The sequence below is a fragment of the Gymnodraco acuticeps genome, unplaced genomic scaffold, assembly GCF_902827175.1.
Source record: "Gymnodraco acuticeps unplaced genomic scaffold, fGymAcu1.1, whole genome shotgun sequence".
Classification (NCBI taxonomy): domain Eukaryota; kingdom Metazoa; phylum Chordata; class Actinopteri; order Perciformes; family Bathydraconidae; genus Gymnodraco; species Gymnodraco acuticeps.
This window is the reverse complement of record NW_022990214.1, coordinates 1,623,530-1,650,410: the sequence shown is the minus strand read 5'-3', so window position 1 is coordinate 1,650,410 and position 26,881 is coordinate 1,623,530. Positions and strand designations below refer to the sequence as shown.

General features: G+C 41.5%; 1 protein-coding gene across 1 annotated transcript; it reads left to right on the top strand.

The window, feature by feature from the left end:
- The first annotated feature begins 18,064 nt into the window (after window positions 1-18,064).
- fkbp1ab (FKBP prolyl isomerase 1Ab) lies at window positions 18,065-26,675 on the top strand. Its single transcript, XM_034218547.1, has 5 exons — window positions 18,065-18,312; window positions 18,461-18,508; window positions 22,508-22,620; window positions 23,839-23,999; window positions 25,288-26,675. Exons 1-4 carry the CDS (start codon window positions 18,276-18,278, stop codon window positions 23,965-23,967), a joined length of 327 nt encoding a protein of 108 aa, XP_034074438.1. The 5' UTR covers window positions 18,065-18,275; the 3' UTR covers window positions 23,968-23,999; window positions 25,288-26,675.
- The last annotated feature ends 206 nt before the right edge of the window (window positions 26,676-26,881 follow it).

Below are 26,881 nucleotides of genomic sequence, written 5' to 3'. Positions count from 1 at the left end.
CGAAAGTGCTCGATATATGCTATATTGAACCAATAACACAAACTAACTGTATCACTATAACATGATGATGATGGTGATGAAGAATGCATCTAACGTTCCGCTGTTCATTATAATACAAAAACAGAGCATTAAACAAACCATCATGCTCTTACTTTGAAATCATGCGGAAATGTCGTCAACAGCGGGCCATCACGTGGTTTCCGAAAATAACCGAGTGACACGAGTAGATTTTAGCCGAGACCGGCGGAAAATATGTCTCAAAATTCCGTGTGTGTAAAAAGACGATCCGCGAACAGAGATTTGAGATCCGTGAACAGAGATTTGAGATCCGCAAGCGCATTTTTGGTCCACAAATACAAAATGGATTCACAAATGCCTGATCGAAAGGTGTAAATGTTAAAGAGATATTCACAGATCTTTTTTTAATTTGTGAACATATTTAGCGTATTTGCAGATCCGTTTTACACTTGCAAATGTATTTGTGAGTTTGCAAATCTTTTAAATGCATTTGTGGATGTTGTTTTACATTTACAAATCACATATTTACACACAAATTATTTTTATGTTCACACAAATAATTATGAGACATATCTATGCCCAGACAATCCTGTCAAAATCCCTCAACCAATAGGAGGCCTGGTGTCCTTGCGGGTGCGTTCGCTTAACTTATTACAGCGTCCCGTAAGGGCGGTTACTCTTTGGTTTCTAAAGCTTACTCTGTGGTTTATAAACTCCCGCCCTCCACGGCTTTATAACATAACATGTACTTCACTTCGCTGTACAACTTTTTTTGGGGGGGGGGGGGGGGGGGGGGGTTAGTATATGTTTATAAAACGGACAAGTCAAATCAAGCAATCTGATGTTTCTTAGCCGTGATATAATGAGCGTATATCCCGGGTATAATTGTAGTTACTTTTCACAAATCAGTATCCCTCCGCGTCTGAGAACCGTTACAACTGTTACATTACGTCCGTTACGAAACTAACTAACTAGGCTAACTAACAAAGCTTAAGATGGAAACATTTAAGGTTAACTTCGACCTCCGGGGTGGCCTTGGAGGAGTGGATTGAGAAGTGCCTATCTCCAGAAAAAAAAGCAACTAAACGACGACAATGCTGTCTGTCTAATATGTTCTCTAGCTGTTATTGTTGTTGCATAGCAACCACCTCGCACTATGTTTTGTGCAGAAGGCAACGGAGGGACTATTTTATTTTGAACATCATTATTTAATAATAAAAACTATTTAAATTGGTGTGTATATTTTTCTTTCACATTGCCAGCCACAGGCGGTAACCGTTTTATAAATGCAATAGCTCACTTCAGGCCGTGATATACGAATATCTATACAATATGGGGTTGTCGACACTCCGCTTCGCGTCGGGCCGAACCAAGCCGTAGAACAACAGTGCTGGAGCAGAACAACAGTCTGGAGGAAGAAGTGGGCCGGTCGGAAAATTCACTAGCAATCCCCCATCCCCCCGTTGACAATTTACTAGCGATAACCAGGGCCGGTCGAGATTCCCGGGCTGATTTTTAGTCCCAGTACGCCACTGAACGTAGCTATTATGTAAGGTGCCTGTATACTAACTGTGCTTCCCCCCCCAAAAAAAACTTGTAAATCAAACAAGTGAAGTATATGCTATGTTATAAAGCCGTGGAGGGTGGGAGTTTATAAACCAAAGAGTAACCGCCCTTACGGGACGCTGTAATAATAAAAGCGAACGCACCCGCAAGGACACCAGGCCTCCTATTGGTTGAGGGATTTTGACAGGATTGTTGCACAAAAGTTTCAAGCGCGCACAGAATAAATCTGAGAGCAGAACAAATCTGTAAGCAGCAATATTACATTACATTGCATTTAGCTGACGCTTTTATCCAAAGCGACTTACAATAAGTACATTCGACCAGGAAGACACAACCTTGAAGAAAACAGAATCATATAAGTACATCAGGTTTCATAGAGCCAAACATTTCAAGTGCTACTCAACTGGCTTTAGGTAATCCAGTCCTTTATTAGTATAAAAGTGCTTCGTTAATCGTTCTAGCGCTCGAAGTGGAGTCGAAAGAGATGAGTTTTCAGTTTGCGCCGGAAGATGTGCAAGCTATCTGCCGTCCTGATGTCAATGGGGAGCTCATTCCACCATCTTGGAGCCAGGATAGCAAACCCACGTGTTTTTGCCGATGGGAACTTGGGTCCCCCTCGCAGCGAGGGCGCAACGAGTCGTTTGGCTGATGCAGAGCGTAGTGCACGCGCTGGGGTGTACGGTTTAACCATGTCCTGGATGTAGGAAGGGCCAGATCCATTCGCAGCACGGTAAGCAAGTACCAGTGTCTTGAAGTGGATTCTAGCAGTTACCGGAAGCCAGTGAAGGGAGCGGAGGAGCGGAGTGGTGTGGGAGAATTTAGGAAGGTTGAAAACCAGACGAGCCGCTGCATTCTGGATGAGCTGCAGAGGTCGGATGGCACATGCAGGTAGACCAGCCAGGAGGGAGTTGCAGTAGTCTAGGCGTGAGATGACGAGAGCCTGGACCAGAACCTGAGTCGCTTTCTGAGTCAGCTGGGGACTATCTTCCTGATGTTGTAAAGCGTGTATCTGCAGCAGCGGGTTGTAGCAGCGATGTTTGCAGTGAAGGACAGGTTGTTATCTAGGGTCACACCCAGATTCCTTGCAGTCTGAGTCGGGGAAACAACTGAGGTGCCGATGTTGATTGTCAGGTCAATATATCTGAGTGCAAGCGTACAGTTTGAGCACAAGCAGAGCAAATCTAAGTGCAAGCAGGCACTATTTGAGTGCGAGGACAGGGTTTGAGGGAAATAAATACATAAAGTATGCTCTCAAATTTAAATACCACGCTCTTGAATAAAGATAGGGAATAACCCCCATACTGTAGCCGCTCGCGGGGGTTTAATCTGCGCGCGAGGGTCATTTAATGCGCGTGTAAAAGCACATTTTCCGCCCGTGAGTAGCTTGTTTTGCGCGCTAGAATATTGACCCAAATCTGACTCCATATTGGTCCTCCAATTCTTTCTGCTTTTCCAGAATTGTACTTCACACCAAAAGTGACTCACTGTGCTTTTTGTTCCCAAGAAGCCTTACCTGGATCTTCAGTGTCATTTCCACTCAGGAAACACTCACTGAAATGTTCTACTTCCTGTAAATCTCACACTGATATCAGTGTTATGGTCAATGTCAACTCTGTGAAATCACTTCATCTCCAGATAAATGGAATCACTTTATGAAAGAAATAATCTGCAGTCCTTTTATTTCAGTTTTAGCTACTTATACAAACATGTTTACACTTTTGCCTAATGTTGTTTTTTCTTTAACTTTATCACAGTTGAGCACTGAGCCTGTTTTTCAGGCCTCAGGCGCGAAAATGACATTCCCAGAACAATTGACTATATCTTCACTTCTAAAAGGGGTAAAATAATAATCTTTTTTCTCAAAGCAATGATAAACCTGTGAGTTGGATGTAGAAAAGTCAGAATCAATATAGATTTATTTTTATTTTAAAGTAAATTCAGATTGAACATAGTAAGAAAATATAAATGATAGTGTCCGTCCAAAAAAAGGTAGTGAAAACTACCCTTGAATGATGGGATAGTAGACTAAAGGCTTTAGGAATCCAAACTATAACATATAAGTACCCTGTATCAAGATTGATGCAAAACAAGTGACGTTTGACCTTTTTTTAGAAAGATTTAGAAAAGAAAACCCACTTCTGGGGTCATTTGCGTGCATTTTCCATATCTCTGGCGCCCCTCGGTCGATTTTGATGATTGACACCTCTTTTTAACCGTTCGAGCCAATAGAATTGAGGGGAGGTTCCTAAAAATCCATCTAAACATTACCCATTGGTGAATGAGTGATGCGTAGCCAGAATACCCAAAACCGGAAGCTGTCACACACTCTGGTAGCAGCTAATATGAAATCTCCGTTATGGACATAAATATGAAGATGGATTATCAGTAATCCTTTCAAAGTGACACAGACACATTGGATTAACCTTCAGCAGCGTTTTCATCGTTGTAATGCCATTGAACACAACTTTTGATCAGAAACAGCAAAAGATAGGACGATGTCCGTGTTTGCTATAAGCTATGTTGTGTGATGTCTGGTTTTGTTTCCCATGCCGCGAGTTCTGGTCGCTCAGTGATGATACTTATATTTCTGGAATTTGTGGAATCTCAGTTTGCTAATCGATATTTTGTTTGTGCAGATCCGATAAGTAATAAGGGTATTTTACCGTGAGTTCGGTGCTAAGTGCGTTAGCATTTTTTCGCTCAGGGCTAATTCAGAGCCTTTGTTATTACCCTTGTGTTTCGTTTAGCTAAAAATGGTTAATATTATCTGATAGCTGAGTTTCTTCCCGTTAAGTGGGTATGACACATTCATAGTTTGTTAAATCTTAAGAAGCCCTCAGACGCTGTTTCTTGCAAGATGTTGCGTCCGGGGCCATGGGGCTTAACTGTTAAAGAAAGTTGAAATTGTGATTATATTTTTAAACAATTGTATTGACATTCAGCATCACACATAATAACATGAAAGGAGTTTTTAAATATTGTACGAATACATCATATATTTTCTCTTTTTTAAATTACCCATTGTAACATTTTGGCAGACAGAATAATAATAAAGACAGGGAAATATAACAGTTTTTTATTCATTTGTATATAATCAAGCTTTTGAGGCGTCAAATTGTCAATGACACAATCATTGCAATTTAATTTACACTATTATCTTGTCCATTTTTTAAAAGCCCACACTTATGTCGATCCATGAATTTAAAGTCAGTCATAGCCTTTTTGCTAGCCAACAGCAATATATTGAAAATTAGTCTCTTTTCAACCATTTTGTTGTCTGCCCAAAAAAGTGATCTTAAACTCTCGAAGACTCATGACATCTGAACAAATCTTATTTGACTGCATGTATCCCACTCAAAGATATTTAATAACAACGCACTCCTACAAACCATGGTAATGATGTGCATTCAGATTTCCAGTTAATCCAGAATCAAATGTGTTTTGAATCAACTTTTATCTGTGGCCTTGCACGCCCACGTGACAGACATTTAGAGCCAATTATCTGTTCTTGTGACCTCAACACAACACCCTGAAACTATCGAGCTGCTGTAATGAGTCATGGAGAATGTTAGAAAATCTGAAGTGAATACATTACACCGCTTTCACATTTAGGACTCATTAATGGAGATCATAATCTATATTAAAGTTGTTCCAGTTAGCAGAAGCACTTTCTTCTATTGCTGTTGGTTTCCAGAGAGAGGAAGATTCGGCCGTTGCTAGGCACGTTTGCTATGGAGACGTCTCTGCTGGTACACTTCAGGATGCTTTGACTAAATTGTCTCCACCACTCTCTCTCACTCAGTGCCACTCTCCTTTCTCTCTAGTTTTACACTGCAGTGTTGGCCCAGAGTAAACTGCACTCATTGTAAAGTGTTCATTTATGAAGGCTGAATTTCTACATACTCTAAGAATGTGATTATAAAGTGTGACAATGAATCAATTCAATTTGAGTTTTTTATTCAATGGAACACACACACACACACACACACACACACACACACACACACACACACACACACACACACACACACACACACACACACACACACACACACACACACACACACACACACACACACACACACACACTATAACCAGAGGCTAAATTACTAACAAATACAAGAAACACTCCATCCTTAGTGCACCTTCAAAATAAAAGCTTTGATTGTGTCATTACAAGAAGGAAACAAAGAAGATATTAACAATATATGCACAATATTATGAGAAGACGGCTGTCCTTTCTTTAAAATCCGGCACAAGTAGGCAGCATTTCTCAACTTAATTCAAGTTCTGGGGCCTCATTTATAAATGGATATGCGCTCAAAAAATGGCGTACGCCAGTTTCTACGCAATGTTTGCGATTAATAAAATACTAACTTGACGGGAAAATGTGCGGTCCTCCACGCAAACTCTAACCCATGCGTACGCACTAAGCACACACACGGGAGAGACGAGAAACTGCGACGCCGTTGGCAGAAGGAAGAATGGAGAGAAATATGTGGAAATAATACCATAAATAAAATGTTACCTCTCATTTATCATATGTGAAGAATTCATTTTCACACAGTTAATTAAGGGGGGGGGGGGGGCATGGGCGCGGGAAGGGGAGTGCTGAGGGCGCTGCAGCACCCCCTAGCGGCAGGCAGGTGGTGCGGAGCTCCCCTGTCTGAATTATTATTTCACGGTTATAGCTGCTCCCGCTGTGCATAATCTGTGTAATATGTAGCCAATAAATTCCACATTGTTGGTAAAATAATATTTTACATCTTTGTAGTGTGTGTGCTCGCCAATGGCGTCGCCTGGCCTGCCCGAATGTTTTTTCTGTAGTCCCGGACAATTTTACCTCAATAATATAATACATTAACCCATGGGCGTCGCAGCCATAATATGAGGGTGGGACAAGTCCCCCCCACTTTTTCAAATGATTAGTTTAGACCCCCCCACTTTTACTATGCGGAAAGTCCGTGAATCGGTCTATCCACTCACCGCACTTTGTAGAGCGCTGTGTCAGTGCTTCATATCAAATCCATTCCACTTGCTTATTGAGAGAATGCCCAAATCAATGAAATTCCGTATCATGTTTTCACTGCTACTTTGTACCAAGGCAGATTCTCACATAGTGCGCGCATGTTCAAGGAGTGTTGCCATTTGGACAGCTCAGGGGCCTCATTTATAACGCCGTGCGTAGGATTCACGTGGGAAGGTTGCTTACGTAGTAGAAATCCCAAAAATAGGTACAGAAATTTCCCGACATTTTCCGATTCACCAAACATTGCGCACCGGCGAGGAAAGTGCGTACAGCACTTCCTACGCCGGTTTCCCTTTATAAATCACAACCGACTCGAAATGCGGTGCAGCTTTTGCGGGCTTCACGTAACGCCCATATTTGTCTATAAATAGTCAAAGAAACGCCCATTCATTCATTCTGACTGACTTTATGAAGAAGATCGCAGGAAATGACGACAGAACAGCTAAAAAAGACATTAAACACCGTGTCAGATTTTGGTTATTTTGGGGAGGTCGAGATAAATCATATTGTTTGGTGGATGCAGTTTGAACCAGAGTAGCAGCATGGAGGTCGGATCGTCACCAAAATAAATAAATAAGTGGTCCGAAAAAGGTTAATGACAAAATAAATACACATACACATGTGTTTGGGACAGGAGACCCCCGTTGATGAGAGACTGTAAGAAATGATCGGGGAATCCCTCCGGAGTGGAGTCATGACGACTGGATCTGAATTATGTTTTTGTATTTGGTGGTTTGTGTTCCAGCTGTCGATCAGCTGTGCGCAGAGTCTCCACTGCAGCCTGTGCGTCTCAACCACCCCCCCCCCCACCCCCCGCAGCAACCCTATATCCAGCAGTTAAAGGAAATACAACTAATGTGTTGTGTTATATTAGCTGTACAATTTACCACATATGGTGTTCTTAGTTTCCACACCTCCTGTGTTTTACGAGCGACTTATCAAGTCTAGGCAAACGGCTAAAACCATGCTCGTATCTACAACCTATAGAAATTTAAAACGGCGTCAGTTTAGACGTAATTCTGTCCTCCTGCTTACCGCATCATTTATGAGAAAACATTTCATAACATTAACACAACATATTCCAGGTGGTTTTAAATAACATATCCGTATTTATTTATTTATCCAAGTTATGTTTTTGTGTGCAGTGAGGAGTCGCAAACAGGCGTTTGTTTAATAATTTTAAGATTGGCTTTAATCAATGTTTGAAAATTAATTCTTCATATATGATAAATGAGAGGTAACATTTTATTTATGGTATTATTTCCACATATTTCTCTCCATTCTTCCTTCTGCCAACGGTGTCGCAGTTTCTCGTCTCTCCCGTTTTTGTGCTTAGTGCGTACGCATTAGGGATGTGCATCTCCATCACTGAGGCCGATGCGATGCGCATCTCGATACGTTGCCACGATACGATACATTAACGATACATTTGAAACACTAGGCGATGCGATACGATACGATTCACCCCTGTTGCGATACAATTCGATACGATTTGATTCAACATTATGCGATTTGGTGCGATACGATGCGATTCAACACGATGCAAAAATAATGATACTTCAATATGGTACGACAGAGGATTTTTGTTTTATTCCTTATATGCAGCAAATCATACATTAACAAAAAAGTGCTTTACATATTTGGTACTGCACATCCCATCATGCCGTTTATTTTGTTTCCTTTAAAAGCTTTCCAGAGTACAATTCTATAACACCTCACAGTCCACATCCAACAATGTAAGGATGCATTGCTCATGATTAACAATGTGCAAATAACAGCTACCATAGTGCAATGCCCATACAGCTGCCAGCCTGATGTGCTTAACACTCATTCATATGCTAACTCACCAGTGAGCAGAAAGCAGTGGGTTCTATATGAACAATAAAGAATACAAATAACCTTTCACAAACAGGTATTTCATAACTGCTTACAGTAAGGAAGACATTTACATTATTATTGGCCGTCACAGGCTGCTGTAAACTAAACACCACTCTCTCTGACAGAACACCTCACTAAGTGATTTAACTCGTATGTCTAACTTTCATGTTTCTCTTTTCAGCCGCAGACCCCATGTCGCCTCTTTATGTGCGTCGCTAAGTTCCTCGTACTACTTGTGTACTTTAAAGCGGCTCGGAATCGTTAACAATTTGCGAGCGATTTTTCAAGTTGACCGTCTGTAGTATATAGTGCCGCGCACATATACCATCAGGACGTTACTGATGGGGTGCGGCTGCGGAGTGATACTGTGTGTATGCAAGCCCGCATCTAGGACGGATCTATGTATCATGGCTGTAGACCTGTTAAGTAATAAAGATACCTCATACAAAGGTCTACGGATACCTGATTACTCTCCATGACCTGCGGTCAACTATGTAGCATAAAGGACTATTACACCGTCTTTCTTGAACAATCCGAAGTGTTGCCAAACGTTTGATTTGTAGGTATTTTTCGGTGCGCTGTGTTTCTCTTTCCCCTCAACTTCCGTGTGTGTTGATAACTGAGACTCTCGGCCTCCGTAGTGGCGAAGCAAATATCAAAAATCGTCTCTGCTGAGCGTTGACAAGATGAGGGAATTTTATATGATGAATCGGTTTTTTACCGATGCAAAGACGCTACGCAATCGATGCATCGCGAGTTCAGCCCGGTTCAACCCAAACTGTAGCCGATGTGCACTCTTTCAACCGGTGCACTCGCATCTTGAACGTTTATGCCGGTGCACCGATGCGAATCGGTGAATCTTAACATCTCTAGTACGCATGGGTTAGAGTTTGCGTGGAGGACCGCACGTTTTCCCGTCAAGTTAATATTTTATAAATCGGAAACATTGCGTAGAAACTGGCGTAAGCCATTTTTTGAGCGTATATCCCTTTATAAATGAGGCCCCAGGTCTGTTGTATGAAGCGATGCCGGTAGCGGAGGTAAGGCACACACCAAATGTTCAGGAAATGGTTAATACAGTGAAAATCAAAGCTGACGATCTCTTGGTTTGATATGTCTTCTCCCCCAGACAACATGGACATAAGAACACTTCAAAGAAGAGGAAAGTAAGTCATCAGCTGGTAGCAGTTCATCAGTTAGATGGCGGCAGCGGCAAAAGCGTCTCACTTCTGGAGAGGAGTTTCGTCTTTATGTCATGATAGAGAGACACAAATACTGAATAGCTTAGATGAGAAAAGGCATCGAAATGCCAGGTTACTAGCATTTATCATGTAAACAGGGAACATGAATAACCCGATCTCTCTGTGCTCATGTAAACACCATGATGTCCATGTAGAGACGCAGTCAGTGTGTTTTACTGGAGCCTCAGTTCGATAAGAGATTATTTTCTTAGTTCTTTAATTTAGGTAATCTCTCTCAAAATGGTAATGTGCATTATGTTTTAATTATACTTCTTATCATTCAGAAGCTTTTTGTGTGTGTTTATGTTTTACTGAGTGTTTATAGGCCATTTCCATCAGTATTCAGTTAACTGTTTATTTTCTGTGCACATTACATAGACTAATATTTTACCTACTGCTTGGGACTTTGAGTCTTCAAAATGTCCAATGTCACAGACTGGGACTTACTTTAGAGTCAGTTGTATTTACATTCAGTACTTGTTATGATTCAATGTGAAAGAGTATACTGCTCAGTAAATAATGATCACTTCACCACCTCTCTGACATCTAGGCGCTTGAGAGTGAGTCAGAGGCAGAACACAGGGACAGTGGAGAGAGGTCCGGTGCTGAGGTGAGTGATGAAAGGGAAATTACAGTTTAGAGTAAATTGTGATGTGGACTCTCATCCCAGAATTGTAAGGAAATCAGTGGGGATATTGAACAGGAACCGGTGCCAGCTGGGACTGTGTTGTTAACATCTGGTTAGCAGCTGCACTAACGGACATACGGAGCTGTTTGTTCCACAACAAGCTGGAGGAGAGCTCTCCTCTCAGACTGAGAGACTCAGGCGAGCTAAAGGACTCTCTGAGTGTTTAGATAGTTAACTTTAGTCTAAGTTATCACAGTGGGTCTCAAACGGTTTGGTCACAAATTATTCAAAAGATTATTTCCGCGGCACACCTTCATATGATCATTATAGTTATAAAAAAAAACAAGAGAATAAAGGAAAAACAGTTATGAAATACTATATGGCAGTAAAACAAGAATACAGTTTGAAAGGGGAGTGATTTGTAAAATATCCATAAAGAAAAAGAACATCTGCTTACAGTTGTGTTTCATCTGGGTGTTGAGAGATGTATCCATAGATTCCTTAATGTTGCTCTCAAAGTGCACCAGATTGATGCTTTCAACTTCAATATTTAAAAAAAATCTTCCCGGGGGAACATCCCCCGGACCCCCCTAGAGGAGGTGAGGTCCGCTCCCCACTCGTAAAAATAGCACTTTACCCCTGCCTATATGCTGTGAGCTGATTATTGAGCCTTCATTGTAACAGTCGCGGGTGTACTGTGTGTTTGCGTGTGGGGAGTGTTGCAGTAGAACATTAGTGTTCACTGGAGTCCAGCACCTCAGCACCCCCACTCAAAATACCTTCCTGCGCCTCTGGGGGGGGGGGGTGTGTCCTGTTAGACTCTGTTACTAACTGTATATCTGTAGACTTGGTATGTCTTAAATATCCGGTTAGGATGTATTAGAACGAAATCTAAAATGAAAATTGTAAATAAGCAATCTGTATGTAAAAAACCACCTGTATGTAAATTGTAAATAAGCCATCTGTATGTCAAATATGTCTTATATGTCTTAAATGAATTGGAAATGGGGGACCCTGATGTAAACAAGACGAAAGTCTTTCTCTGGTCTGCATCCCCTTAACAATTGTATGTTTTGAGCTGTACTGTACTGTACCCAATATACAAGCTGTTAATAAACTTTTCAATCAATCAATTCAATCAGTCCTGTCCTGTCCTGTCCTGTCCCCGCTACAAACACACTAGTGATGGGAATTCCAGCTCTTCTTGGTGAGCCGGATCATTTGGCTCCCAAACGGCTCTTCAGTTTACCACATATTATACCTTTTTATAATTAAATCAAATGTAGCCCTGTTTTGACTAATAATTTATATGTGTACGCATATATCACTTAAATGATTCAATACATCCTTTGCACTGAAGTATTCAAAAGTAAAAATTACATGTTTAATAAATGATTTGCTGTGGCCAAATGTTTTCATTGCATTTACAGACCCGTGTAACTCTCTGATACCACCCAATGAATGCACTGACTTGCTTGTAGAACCACGCAACACAAAGCAGATAGCAACACCTATAAAAACTTAAGCATAGACATTTAAAAAAAGGGGCTACTGTATCGACATTTTAAAATTATATTTAAAGAAAAGGCCCTGACAAAACAGCAGGGCTCTATTTCAGTATTGACTATAGAAAAAAAGACAGCAACAGCTGACATCAAATCTTTGCTGAGCCTAAGGATAATCATAAATAAATAACATAGTGAAAATAAATATATTGCAATGCTCAAAACAGCAGCATCCAACAGTCTCTAATCCTTGGATATTCCATGTCACTGCATGCATGCACGCAGCTGTAGTGCGGAGATCATCATCATCATCATCATTCTGCTTTGTATTACTTAACAAAAAATGGCTCGTTCGCGCCGGCTCCCATCGTTCACTTAAAAGAGCCGGCTCTTTGAGCCGGCTCGTTCGCAACCGACACATCACTAAAACACACTGCCAGTGCCTGAGGAAGCTTAGGCTATGTGTATTTTTTTTTACATTAACCTTTTTCGGACCACTTATTTATTTATTTTGGTGACGATCCGACCTCCATGCTGCTACTCTGGTTCAAACTGCATCCACCAAACAATATGATTTATCTCGACCTCCCCAAAATAACCAAAATCTGACACGGTGTGAGATGTCTTTTTTAGCTGTTCTGTCGTCATTTCCTGCGATCTTCTTCATAAAGTCAGTCAGAATGAATGAATGAATGGGCGTTTCTTTGACTATTTCTAGGCAAATATGGGCGTTAAAGCCCGCAAAAGCTGCACCGCATTTCGAGTCGGTTGTGATTTATAAAGGGAAACCGGCGTAGGAAGTGCTGTACGCACTTTCCTCGCCGGTGCGCAATGTTTGGTGAATCGGAAAATGTCGGGAAATTTCTGTACCTATTTTTGGGATTTCGTTTCTCAATCTCGAGGATACTGGCTTCCAAGCCAATATTTCAAGTGTGCTACGTCATCGAGTGCCGCCGAAGGACTGTTCCAATCTCCAGCATACTTGGAATTCCACCGAGGCCGCGTCCTTGGTTTGGGGGAAATTTCGAGGCTGCACATGGGTAGACTTCGCGTCCTTAAAATCCCCACAATGCTTTGCGCATGGACCAATTTCAAAAACCCTTGCGGAGAATGGCTGAACTGACGCAGCAGTAAGTATGTAGTGGCGTAGAACATGTGTTGGTAAATATGTTACTTTGTTACATTTGTTATCACCAAAAATGTGTTCCGTGAAAGTAAAGCAAGTTCATAATTAGATAGACATCGTGGGGTATTTATTTTCGGTACTGTTTATGTTGAAACCGTTAGAGAGAGTGGCACACTTGTTAGCTTGTTCCATTCTTCTTCGTTTTCCGAAGCCGTGGCTTGGAAGAATACTTGCTTCGTTTCTGAAGGAAGTGACTTGGAAGTACGCGACTACCGAGCCAGCATCCTCGATATTGAGAAACGGCCACGGTGTGAGATGTCTTTTTTAACTGTTCTGTCGTCATTTCCTGCGATCTTCTTCATAAAGTCAGTCAGAATGAATGAATGAATGGGCGTTTCTTTGACTATTTATAGGCAAATATGGGCGTTACGTGAAGCCCGCAAAAGCTGCACCGCATTTCGAGTTGATTGTGATTTATAAAGGGAAACAGGCGTAGGAAGTGCCATACGCACTTCCCTCGCCGGTGCGCAATGTTTTGTGAATCGGAAAATGTCGGAACATTTCTGTACCTATTTTTTTTATTTGTAGGTACTACGTAAGCAACCTTCCCACGTGAATCCTACGCACGCCGTTATAAATGAGGCCCCTGGCCATGAAGCTGGAAACATTTTAGACAATGAAATTCTGAGATAGAAGCGGAAAAAATACTACCATCCACTAAAACATGTGAAGATGCGCAGATGCCAAAAGTGTTCCTTTTCATTTTAGATGACCGCTCAGAGGAGAGGAGCTCTCATTTCTCTAACCGCCTGCTGCTTCCCCTCCTCTCTCCTCGGCTCCCCTCCCCTCCTCGACTCCTCCGTTCGCATCTCCTGTGGGCGGGACTAAGTCTCGAGGATAGGAGTCACATACACATACTCTCTCCAGTACAGGTTAGCTCTGAGTGTTAGCGATGCTTGCTAATGTAAACACAGACCATATTACTTCCAAAACACATTGCGCATTGTTTCTGATACAGTGACGTTTCTGATAGGGCCGTGGGCATAAAGCCAGCCCACATTTTAGTAATGTCGTCATGACCGCAGCAAATCTGTATCAGCTCTGTTTACCCAGTTTTTAGAGATTATGGGTAAGGAGGAAAAGAGAGAGGGTTGTATTTTCTGACACTTTGTGAGTACACACCGGGGACACATATTTATGTATAAAAGACATCAAGTGCATTTTGCATAATAGGTCACCTTGTAAGATTTTTAATACAGGACTTTTGCTTTTAACAGAGTATTTTTACAATTTATTATTGCTACTTTTACTCAAGTATAAAACCTGAGTTCTTCTACCACCAGTGATAACATGTCATAAGCCCCCATATGCAGTGCTTGAATTGGAATGAAAAAGGTGCCAGTACTCTAAAATCAGCAACTTTTTCAAGTCAATTTTATATATATACAGCCCACAAACAAGAATTTGGCTACTATAATGCTGGTGGGTTTGTCTCTTTACTACTGTATATTTTAGAAAGGTTCACTGTACTTAACATTTTTTATGATAGGCAGCGGATATGGCTAAAGCTCAGTAAGGTCAATATTAACTGAAAATATAGCAATCAAAGTCTAGATCTTCTGCTGAAGACACATGAAGCAGAGACCTTTCAGGTGAGAGCCCCTCTGGTGGTGTTCAACATTAATGACAAGGAAACAAAGCTCTGGTCAGAAGCATTTTTTATAAAAAGCTTTAACAAAATTAAGTATTTCTGTACATTTTGAATGCAATCTAACTTTCCAACTCAGAAAACGAAAAACGAAAAAGTGCCAAAAGTCTTCTCACATGGCTGAGCTGCTTTGCAATATACTTCACCACTGAAGAATACAAATATGTATAAAGTAAACTATGATGCAATCTAACTTTCCAACTCAGAAAAATGATAAAGAGCATGAACAAAGAACATGTAAAAACAAATGCAAAATTTGCACAATCTAAAATGAGAAACTGTAACTGCAAGTAACAAAGTCTGAGCCATGGTAAAGAGTTACATTGAACACCAAGCTGATCAGATAACTCCCTGGTTGGTCTGAAGTCCTTCTATCTCCAGGATCTGTACAAATCGGCACATTATGCCAAAAGTCTTCTCACTGGGTGAGCTGCTTTGCAATATACTTCACATTGTTAGAAAAGGCTCCAGAAGGCCTTGGGGACATCAGTATCAGGGGCTGGAGCTGGACAGGCTCTTTCATCAGCACTTCTCCTTCCCTTTGCCAGCCAGGACCTCACATACTGTTCCGGATTGAACTGTCCTAGTGATGGTCCATTACATTTAATGAAAACCAGGCTGGACAGTCGGCTGACAGAGAGAGCATTCGTTTTTGCAGTAAGGATATCGTTCATGCAGCTGAATGCCCGCTCACACTCACTAGTGGAGACAGCGATGGTTCGGACTGCTTTCAGTAGAGGCTCCATGGCAGCAGGTGTACGGGATGCCCTGGTTTCCTTGTATTCGCGAAAGCCCTGAACAGTCTCTCTTCTGTCCACTTTCAGCACTTCGCACAAACGTAGCACCTCTACGTCCCCATACTGTACGTCTAACTCCTCTTCAGGCCAACTTCCAGGATGGATAACTTTCATGTCCTGGATTAGCTGATTGTCCCGGGCCTCCCGGCCATGTAATGGGATTTCTCTTGTGCTGACATGAGAGGAGGTTGTGGAAGTCATTCTGTGTCTCAGATTCTCTACCATACTGCGGAAAAAACTGACCTGCATGAATCTGTACAAGCCTGCCATTCTCACGCAGGGCAACACCCTTGAAGGACTTCTCAGCTAGAGCTGTATGAACTGTAGTCATGTGTGGGCCAGGCATGGTGACCATGGATTCAAAAACTCGTATTTCTCGAGTTAAGAGCCTATCTGCTGTAGGCAGTGCCATCTCTCTTTTTTGGAGTTGCCGAGAGAGGTCGCTGAGCTCTGTGAGCGCATCGTACATCAGTCCCAGATTGCTGACAAACGTTGCAGATGTGAGCACATCATCCAGGCCCTTGTACTTTGCTCTGTCTCTGGAATCCCTGCTCGTGTCGTTTGCAGCATTTGTGAAGTGATCATGAAGCACTCGGTAGTTTTCCCAGACTGCTCTGACGCTCCTTTCACTTGAAGCCACCCAGCGGATGGACAAAACACGCCCTATCACCAGGAGACGCTGTCCGACTGCTTGCGCACACTGCGCTAACTGCCTCTGATTTTTGGGGGAGGCATGGAACAAGGAATAGAGTTTGTCAAAAAAGATCTGGAAATGATTGAGCCCTGAGACCTCCTTGACCACATCCCCAACTGCCAGCTCTAGACGATGATTGGAGCAGTGCCACACAAACAGGCTTGGGAATTTACTACACAACTGGGTAGCAACGCCTGTTCTCTTCCCTAGCATGACTGAAGCCCCATCACATGCAAAAGAAACGAAACACTGACCTAAAAAGTCCTCGTTAAAATCTCTTCCAAGACACTCCATTAACGCCTTTGTGATGTCATCAGCCGTTGTTCCATCCAACTCGATCAGCTCCCAAAAAAACGTTTCGGGCTCAGCATCAGCTAATGCTGAGCGTAGACACACAACAAGCACCGTTTTACCACTAATAGTGGTAGATTCATCGACCAAAACACAGTTTTCTTTGGTTTTCTGTAATGTCTTTTGTCATTTTTTTCTTCAGCTCTTGAGCTATGTGGTCGATGATTTCGCCACAGGTTTTATTGGAGTGCAAAACCCTGCCCACGTTCAGCCCATTCAGTTTCTGTACATTCAAATCAATTGGCATGTCTGTGAATGGCCGGCTATGTTTGCCAATTTTATATGCCGTTCGAAAAACTCTGATAGTGGTGTCTAATTCAGATTTATGCATAGACTGCACTTGATGTTGAATAGTTTCACGTGAAGCAGATGTAAGGATGTCAGCAGCTTTTACATGGGCTTGTGATTCTTTATGTTCTTTGATTTTTTTTCTCAGGCTAGCTTGTTGTTTGCCCTTGTCAACACCGAAATGAGACACTGCACACTCACCCCATTCAGTTGACAGTTTCAGTCCTTGTCCAGTGTGTATTCCCAAAGATTTGACATCTCTGCATATCCGACATCCTAGCTTCTTATCTTTAAGAAGGAGCCATGCATTGGTCTTGCAAAAATATTGCACCTGGTCCGTTGTCCAGCAGTCAGGTGCATCGCTTTGCCCGGTGTTGGTGGTGGCAGTTGCGCCAGCAGCAGCTAACTTTAGAGGCTCTGGAGGAGGCGGCGGAGCTAGTGCTAATGCTAATGCACTAGAACTTGGAGCAGGAGGATCAACCAAAGAAAGCTCCCCATCAGACACAATTTCCAACACAGGCACAGCATTCTCTGTATTTGAAGTTTCTTCCGGCGACAACCGCTGTCTTTTTGCACTTTTATTAATCCACGCTAACATTTTAGAAATGCTAATTTGTGACGTGACTTGCTTTCCTTCTCTCGGGGGCGTGCCTGCTCTGTTCTATCACTCTACATAGCCACCCACTGGGTGGGAGTTGCACTGCATAAACACAACACACGTGCATCTAGGTATGTAAATTGTAAAGCATTAAAACATGGTTTTACTAACAGTTTTCAGTATGTTGTTACTTCGGCATTATTATTATTATTATTATTATTTTGAAACGTGTATTACTATTAAATCACGGTCAAATAGGTTAATTTTGACAGTCGTTTCCACCACAGTATTTACATGGAGAAGATAAGCCCCGCCCCCTCTCCAGCACGTTCTGTTTGAATGACAGGAGTAAACAGCTGACAGCCGCTGTGAAACTCCAGCGGTTAGAGCGATGAGAATGTCCGTTCGGCACCTCATGACGCATCTACTGAGTACCGGGCGGCTGTATATATATATATATGGATGTATAATAAGAACGGCGGGAGAGTGTTGAGTACTGGCACGGTGCATGAGTACCGGAGTACCGCCAGCATGCCGGTACTGAGCAAGAAGTGCCGGTACTCCATGGGTCAGAACCAGAAGTGCCGGTACTGCGTACCGGTGAGTACCGGCCCAATTCCAGCACTGCCCATATGACCGCCAGTGGGCCGGTGTTAAAGACAGAAATCCTTTTATGCTGCTTTTATTTTTGAAGGTTGCGGGCGGAAGTGCTGTCGTCTAATGTCCGTTATTAACGCTGGTCTCCCTGCAGAGAGACAGAGACAGACAGCTGAGAACATCCGCCGGAGAGCAGACAGACAGACCGCAGAGAGTAGCCGGTGCAGGGACAGCTCCAAACAGACAGGAACATGGGAGTCGAAATCGAGACTATAACCCCGGGCGACGGTAAGGAGGACACCAACCGGAAACGCGTTTTTGTTAATTTTACGAAGTGCATATTATGTGTTTTTGCATGTATCAAACAGAGCCGCAGAAACCGCCTTCATAGCGGAGTGTGTCCGTTATAATAAGCACTTCTTTGGTCTCTCCACAGGAAGGACTTTCCCCAAAAAAGGACAGACGTGCGTGGTGCATTATGTTGGTGAGTTTTAGACCAGGAACTTATTTCTCTGCATGCATTGTGCACATTTCATGTTCTGTTCATGGAGGCCATGCAAGTGGGCTGCGGGCAACTGTCTACTACACCCGTATGAAAAATAGCCACGCATGGTAGGCTATACTGTAAGTGCAAATCCCAATATAACGCACTTTCATGAAATGGCACAAAGCGCCATAAACTATGCACAACAGACCCCCCCCCCCCCCCCCTTCTAGCCAGTGATTTAACAGTAGGGCAAGGAGGCATGATTGTCAGTCACCGACAGGGCTGCATGGAAATGTAACCCCTTCGCCACATATGCACTGTGTGAATTAGTGCTGGAGATTGTGGGATATGCATGTGATCCCGTGCACAGCAGGAGACAGTGGCTGTGTCCCGGGGACAGACAGCGCGCTGGACCCATCACTGCGTAAAATAATGCGCGCTCTAGTTTTTGGGCCGAGCGCTCCATTACAGTCTCATCAAGATCAGTGCGTAATTTGTCTTGGCTGGAGAATTAAGCAGAAAAAAAAGGAGACGCAGACGGATTCCGCCGCAGGGTTCACTCAGAGGCGCAGAGAGACAGACAGAGAGACAGACAGACAGACAGGCGGGTTAAATCCCGTCTGATTTCCGCCGCTTTTCTGTCTTTGTTGGAGTTTCTGGGGGGGTTGGTGGCGTTTAGTTGAGCGGATTATAACCGTCTGGGCGACTAGTCTGCAATAACAGCATGCAGTATTATTCCTTCATCTTTTCTCCAAAGACACTGTTTGAATGGCACTACATATTTGAATTGTTCCTCATTATTCCTCTTATAGAACTATATGGCATCACCTATTTATTCCTGTAGGGCCCACAGTGTTGAACTGACAGCTGTGGGACCTACATACATAACTATATCTAAGGCTGGTTCTTTTCATTATTGATTAATGTAATTATTTGGTGTACTTATTTGTAGCCAGAATGTCAGTATATAAAGCCTATTACAGTTACCCATAGCCAAAGCATCTTATAATGTCTTATTTCTCCAAAACCATACATTATAAAAAAAGACAAAAATATTAAGATTACTATAATTGAAGGCTAGAAAATCCGTACATTTTCACATTTGAAAACCTTGAACCAGTAAGATATGAGGGTATGCTAGGAATGCATGGGTGAGGACAATTTAACTTGAAGGTGTGTTTCATACCAAATGCGTCACGGTTCTTCCCGCACTGTGTGATATTAGGCTGCAATAGATTATGTTTTTTTAGTCATGGTTGATTGCTAACATCAACATTGCTAAAACATGTTGTATATAAGGTAAGCCACTCTTTTTTTCTGAAAGGAGTAGTCCAATTGGCTATTAAGGGTGAATATTCGTCGTGACATGAAATACTCAAAAAAACACTCAAGATTTAATTTCAAAGATTGAAAGGCATTTGAAGGCATCACACATTAAGTCCCAGGCTCCTCCAACAATGCAACATAAATACTGTATAAGACTTAAAATAAAACAAATTTTGATTAAATTGGCCGTTTTCGCCAACACATGCTAAATGCTAATGCCCACAAGGATAATGCTTACATGCTGATGTTTAGCAGGTATAATGTTTACCATGTTCACCAGCTTAGTTAAGTTTGTGTTAGTATGCTAACTAGCGAAAATTAATGTATTTAGGATTCATCCTCTGGGGAATACGAATGTCTCTATATACTTAGACAGAAACCCTGCAACCGTTATACAGATATTTCGGTACCACTTTACAATAAGACTACCCTTATAAAGGATTCATAAATGGTTTATAATTAGGTTATGAATTAGGTTGTAAACACTTTATTAATCACTAAGAACCATTTATCTAACATAGTTTTCATACATCAACACAGGCTCACTATTTGGCAAGATGACTAAGCCTTATATTGGCTACTTAGCGAGAATCAACTCAGTGAGCAACAGATACCAAGGATGCTGGCTGATGAAGAAGACAAAGTATGCTAGGTAGCCAATATAAGGCTTAGCAGTACAGATAAAGGTGGGCTCACTATTTGGCAAGCAACTGGTCACAGTTGCCCTGTTTATCTCATTATTCGTAAACTCTTTATAAGGGTAGTCTTATTGTAAAGTGGTACCGATATTTCTGTCTGGACCAAAGTGGCGGAGGTACAGACAAACAGTCATTCATCAGCAGCATATTCATCTGATGCAAAATGAGATTTAAGATGGATTGGTCCTCCCAGCGTGCTGGACTATAAATTGGTCAGCAGTGCACCTATTCTTAGTTTGGAAAAGTGGGTCTCAGTCTTCTTGCCTGGTAAGACAGACATAACTCTCTCTGTAATACAAGCCTCTTTGCTTCAAGATTATGTAACAAGACCAGGTTTGGGCCCCTCACAGTGAACACATTTTTTTGTTTATTTTAAGCATGAGTCTGCATCTTCTTGGTGTTGTTTTGAATATATCCCACAAACTACAGGATTTCCTCTCGGCGGTTTCCCTTCCTGGCAGGCTACAAAGCAGCCTTGAAATGCAACATGAAACAGGATATTCCATTTGACAAGCCTTTTCAAATGTAGACATCCAAGTGAGGATCAGACCTTGGATTTGCTTGTTTTTGTGAAGGCTCTGCCGGCAGGAAATGGTTGGTGTTGAAAATGTCAACAGTGTTGTGGGGGGGGGGGTGAAGTGCACTGTATTGGCGTTTACTTGGAAAGGTCCTTTCAGCTCTAACTGATAATTCCATTAGGCTGCTGTCCTGATGTCCACAAGAGGAGAGGACGCCCACTCCAGCCTGGATTACAGGCTGCATCACGCCAGCCACCCCCTGATGTGCCTAACAACATAATCAATGTTGCACCTTCTCCCACACACACACTCACATCACACCACACCATCACACACACACCGCCTCGCTGCTGCTAATAACAGTTATAGCGCTGCAGGAAATAGTCTTGGAAGAGTGCTGTTCGGCGGTTTGATGCGTGTGTTTTTCTGACTGTCACACTGAAACCCACCCTGCAGACAGCTGCAGCGGCTATTTCTGAGATCCTTGGAATCCCTTCATTGGCTTTCTCAATATACACACAGCAAGGAAGATGCATGTGGGACATGCTTAGAGGATGGATTTGTTTCCAATGTTTTTTTTTGTTGAATGAAATGTTTCTTCATTCTTAATGTTACTGCACAGTCTTTGGACATCTTTATCATGACAGCACCATAGCACCATAGACGGTTTTAAATGAAGTTGACTTCGCTTGTGGATCTGAAAATAAGTCTTTGTCAAACTGCGTTTTCTCCCCTAATGGACAGCAGGGGGCGACGCCACTCCTTGGGAAAAGAAGTGTATAATACAAATAAAAAGAATTACCTCGTTTTCACTTAAATGTATACCCTTAGGGCGGGTTCACATTAAAAGATACAGTTCCTAAATTCAACCAATGAAAGGATGATAACTAGACTAGATTGCTTTCACAAAAACGGTTCAGGAATTGTAAAAGAATCATGTGGTGGAATACAGCAAGTGGATACTTTGGCTACTTTGTAATAAGAGTCACTACCATGGCGACCTGTAGATTAGTCATTGGCATAGCAATGTGTATCCCTCCCCATCTCGACTTTCTCGTTCACATATGGTCAGGTCTGGCTCCAAAAAACCAAGAAAGCCAAAGTATGCCAAACTCGAGGCTTGGTCCGGCACATGATGCCATTGGGCCATTTTAAACTCAGAAGTCAAAGGTATTCCATTTTACGGCTCAAGCTACTTTTATAGTAATGAACAGGGTCCCACTCCAACATTGTATCCAGTTTTTTTTTAACATTCATGATCAAAACGGTTAAAAAACAAACAAAGGGTGACTAAGTTGTCTTGCTCATACAGTTTATGGTCTTCAGCAAGAATTCGAATGAATCCTTTAATGTTGTGCATGTTCAGAAGTAATGGCTAGATCTTTCACCCACATGAGGCTGTGCATTGGCGTCTTTCTTTCTGACCGTGTCCGTCTCCATCTCTTTTTCCGCAGGCTCCCTGACAGACGGACGTAAGTTTGACTCGTCTCGTGACAGGGACAAGCCTTTCAGGTTCAAGATCGGCAAGCAGGAAGTGATCCGAGGCTGGGAAGAAGGTGTAGTGCAGGTAAGCTGCAAAACTGAACGCACAATACTGCATTTTAAGACAGTCCACGTTAGCTTTGTAAATTGCCACAGATTCTGCATGTGGCACTTATTGACCCCCAGGAGAAGGGTATACTTCACATGCTACATTGAATGCTGCAGGAATGAGTTGTGAAATCTGGAAATAAGTTAGCATTGATGCATTTCCTGTTTCATTGGCTTGAAGTGAGTGGGTTTTGAAATGGGTGTTTGATAAGATGCCTCAAAAAGTCTGTGGTAAACACAAGCTTTCCAGATTTTCACATTTTGTTCTATGAAATAAACTAATTAAGCAAGTCAATAAATACTCCATTCCTGGATTTTGAAGCTTTTATGTGTCTTTAAAAAGCATTTGCTAACAAATGGCTATATTTCTACAGAGGTTGTCAGGGACATTAAAAATGATCACGAACACAGGAACACTTGTATAATCAGGTAGTGATATTGAGGTCATGGAGCCGGGTATATAGGCTGTGTTGATATCCTAACAATAGCCTTTTACTTCAAGTGATTTCTTTTTCACTTTAAAAATCACATTTTCTTAAGTAACTTTTGTTGAGGGAACCAGCGTGATGCTAACTTCTGCACAAAACAAAGTCATCCCTGCAGCATTCTTTTGGAACAGACTTCAAATGAAATAGTCAGCCAACTAAGCATCAGCAACAGTCATGATTTGGAGGCAGAAATGTATCTGATTTCCAAAACAAGTAAACACATTTTGCTTATGATAATGTGGAAAGTTCATCTTTTGTAATACGATATTTATTGACATAGTTCCATTATCAAGTTTTTCCCATCAAGGTTTCAACTAACACGAAAACAGTGGGTCATCATAACACACTGTGCTTTATCTCACTCACTCAGCCCTGCAGCATGTAGATGAGGTGTAGCTGGTTACTGTTAAAGAGTTAGGATATCATTATTAAAAATCTCAATAAGGCATTATTATATAAATAAAATAAGCTTCTAATGACTGCACTAGGAAATACCCAGCAATAAAGAATGGAAGAAGAGATTTAGATATAATTAGGCATCATTTCTGAGAGAGATGTTTTCACAGTACCCTGTGGTTTTATTATCCAACTTAGACTGCTGAGATTGTATTATGATCTAATTCATTTGATCTTATGCTGCAGACTAGCTGTTCCTCACCCTGTTGTCTCTTTCTCTGTTTGTATCGTGTGTCTACTTGTTCCTCCAGATGAGCGTTGGTCAAAGGGCCAAGCTGACCTGCACACCTGACTTTGCTTATGGTAACAAAGGCCATCCGGGCATCATTCCTCCTAATGCTACCCTCATCTTTGATGTTGAGCTGCTGGGTTTGGAATGAAACAAATTCATGGCCTGTTTCTTTTGTTATATGTAAGTAATATGCAAAAACGTACTATCTGCGTGTAACTGTTGGTTTTACTAGTTTTAGCTACAACTCACATTCTTCCTGTGGCAGTAAAAGTCACTGACTAACATCATCTAACATGCTATGTGCTAGTCAAGTTAGCTTAGTTACGTATTTTTTTTATTTCATAAAAAAAGTTGCAGTGTTAACGTTGCTATGCAATAGCACTGCGGTGTTATTCAAACTTCGTGTTTAAAATGCTGTAATGAGCTGGCCTTTAGTACTGTAATATTTCTCTGGAAACATGTAATAGTTGTTCAATTTTAGATCCCATATATTTCAGGCAGCTAATACTATCCCTATCACTTACTACACAAATAAAGTGTACGTGGAGACACTTGTTTAGAGTGGTAATCCTGAACAGTAAATGTTTTATCGGCTATTTTTCAAGAAGGTACCGCTTTTAGATTAGTGTGGGGGCACATTTAGTTTTTACACTGATTATTGCATGCTCCAAAAATATTTAACAATACAGCAATTTGATCCATTAGAACAGTGTTTCTCAAACTTTTTCATACCAAGGACCACTTAACCAATACAAAAACACTCGCGGACCACCTAACTCCACAAATATCCAAAAACACATCGTTTTTTACAAATCGCCTGAAAATGGTACAAACAAGTGGCAACATGTGTGATGAAGGTGTTTATCTGGGCTATATCATGCAATTGAAAGTGAAACGTAAGCTCGTTCCATTGCAGAGATATTCCCGCGAGAGTGCGGAAAACTTAAATAAATGTATTTATTTCAATTGTGAAATGTTACCAATATACTCACGGACCACTAGGGGGCGCTCACGGACCACCAGTGGTCCGCGGACCACACTTTGAGAAGCACTGCTAGAAGGAAAAAATAGATGACATAGACTTTTCAATTCTTATATTTTTAGGTATACCAAAATAATGTGTGCCATAGACGCTTTGTGCATATTGAATCCCTTTTCAGGTTAATTGTGTTAATATTATCGTGTTTGTATTTTGTGGTTGATTCATTTGGTATAATAAATGAGGGCCAAGATTGTCCCAAGGTCCGAACATTGTACAGCAGTTGAGAGGGGCTATGTACAGATCCACCTGACACGATTAACAGTTTTCAACTTTAAGCGTATGTTATATTGTGGTGTATAGTATAGCCTGCTTAACATGAGTGATGGTGTTAATTGAGCAGACACATCATCTCTTACCTGCCAGTATTTACATCAACCCTGGAATGTGTTCCACAATCCTAACTCTCCCCTCTTGTTTTCTCCTCAGGTGACTTCCTACCTGGGTGAGCTGGAGAGAAGCTGCACTTGATTCTATAAGAGGCTTGAGTCTATAGTTCCACTACTTATTTCATCAAACTATGACAGTTTGTGTTATTTTGTCTCTGTGACTGAGTGCATTATATTTTCCCATCATATTCTTCCTCCTTAAAAAAAACCATGGGCCATAACCTTACCAACCTCCATGTTTTTAAATCTTGAATTCTTTTGAATTGCGCTTTACTTATTTTTTCTTTGTGTTTTTTTGTGTTTGGCATGGTTACGCTGAGAAGTACAAAATACCAATGAACCACTGGCAGCGACATTCATCCCTTATGCGTATTATAATGTTTGAGAGCTAGTGCTTGTTATATCAGAAACAAATAAAGTATAAGAAAAAAATGAAAAGCACACATTTGTATCGCCACCAAGTGGAACATCAGGACAAATGAATGGAGTTTCTGTTATAGAAATAAGGCTTAGTGCTGATTTAGTGGCTATATGTAGTGATATGTCAAGTATTTGAAGTCTTTAATGGTGCAACACAGGAACTATTTGCTTCACAAAAGGCCTATTTATATAAAGTACCACTGTTTTTTCCTTTAATTTGAATTATTGTCCAATGTGTGAGTTCTTGAGGGGTAATTGACGCAAAGGAGAACCAATCACACTTGTAGATAGTTCTAATGTGTGCCTAAATATTTTCACTGGACACATGGTTACTACCTTGTCCTGTCTGCATGTTTGAGGCCCAAAGGAACCCTTAGTATGTACACGTAGAAAGCTTTGCATCCAATTTGCGTTATTATTGCCTTCCTCATCTCGCCAGGTATTTTAAGCCCATTTAAAGCCATACACACGTCCAACAGTGCAAAGACAGAATTTGCGCAAATCAATTGGATTATTCTTTTTTTTCTTCTTAGAAATAATGGGAAATGCTTGAAATTTACAAAAAGGGGGTTTGAGGAACCAATGAAATTGTGACCTCCCCCCCCCCATTATTTTGTGTAACAACTTCAATTATGTATTTTTCAGATGCCAACTTTCTATCTTGGAGAATCAACAAAGCTAATGTGTGACCTATGATGATTTTTGTTTGTTCTGCCAGTGTCGTTTAGGAACCACGCTGCAGATGTGAAGTCTGTGTTGTGGTAGAACAAGAAGCTGACACACGGGCAATCGTAGTGGTTTTGTATCTCAGATAAATAGTTTTAAATGGAGTTTAATGAAGGAATATGCTGGCCTGGCTGTCAGATATTGACCGTGGCTGTCGGTGTTAACTATTGGCCGAGCTGCAGCTGGTGCGGCTCCTCTGTACTGTGTAGTTATTCGCTGATATGATACTGTATGCAGACTTAACCAATGATGACATATTTAAAATAAAAGAATTGCTCTCCACTTGCTTTGTGTTTTTTGTTTTGGTGTAGAAATGCATTTAATCACCCTGGGATTACCGCTGTTATCAATGCTGTTGGGTCATTTAGCTAAATAAGCCCTTTTTATTTGATTACTTAACATTTGTTAAGCTAAAAATTATTCATATGAAATTAAAGAAATGAATGTGTAAGCTCGAGCAGAATAATGTTCTTATTGAGTACACATTT

Coding starts and splice junctions, on each gene's coding strand:
- fkbp1ab (XM_034218547.1), top strand. CDS start 18,276: ATGGGAGTCGAAATCGAGACTATAACCCCGGGCGACG. Junction 18,313..18,460: donor GACTATAACCCCGGGCGACG/GTAAGGAGGACA, acceptor GTCTCTCCACAG/GAAGGACTTTCCCCAAAAAA. Junction 22,621..23,838: donor GGGAAGAAGGTGTAGTGCAG/GTAAGCTGCAAA, acceptor TTGTTCCTCCAG/ATGAGCGTTGGTCAAAGGGC.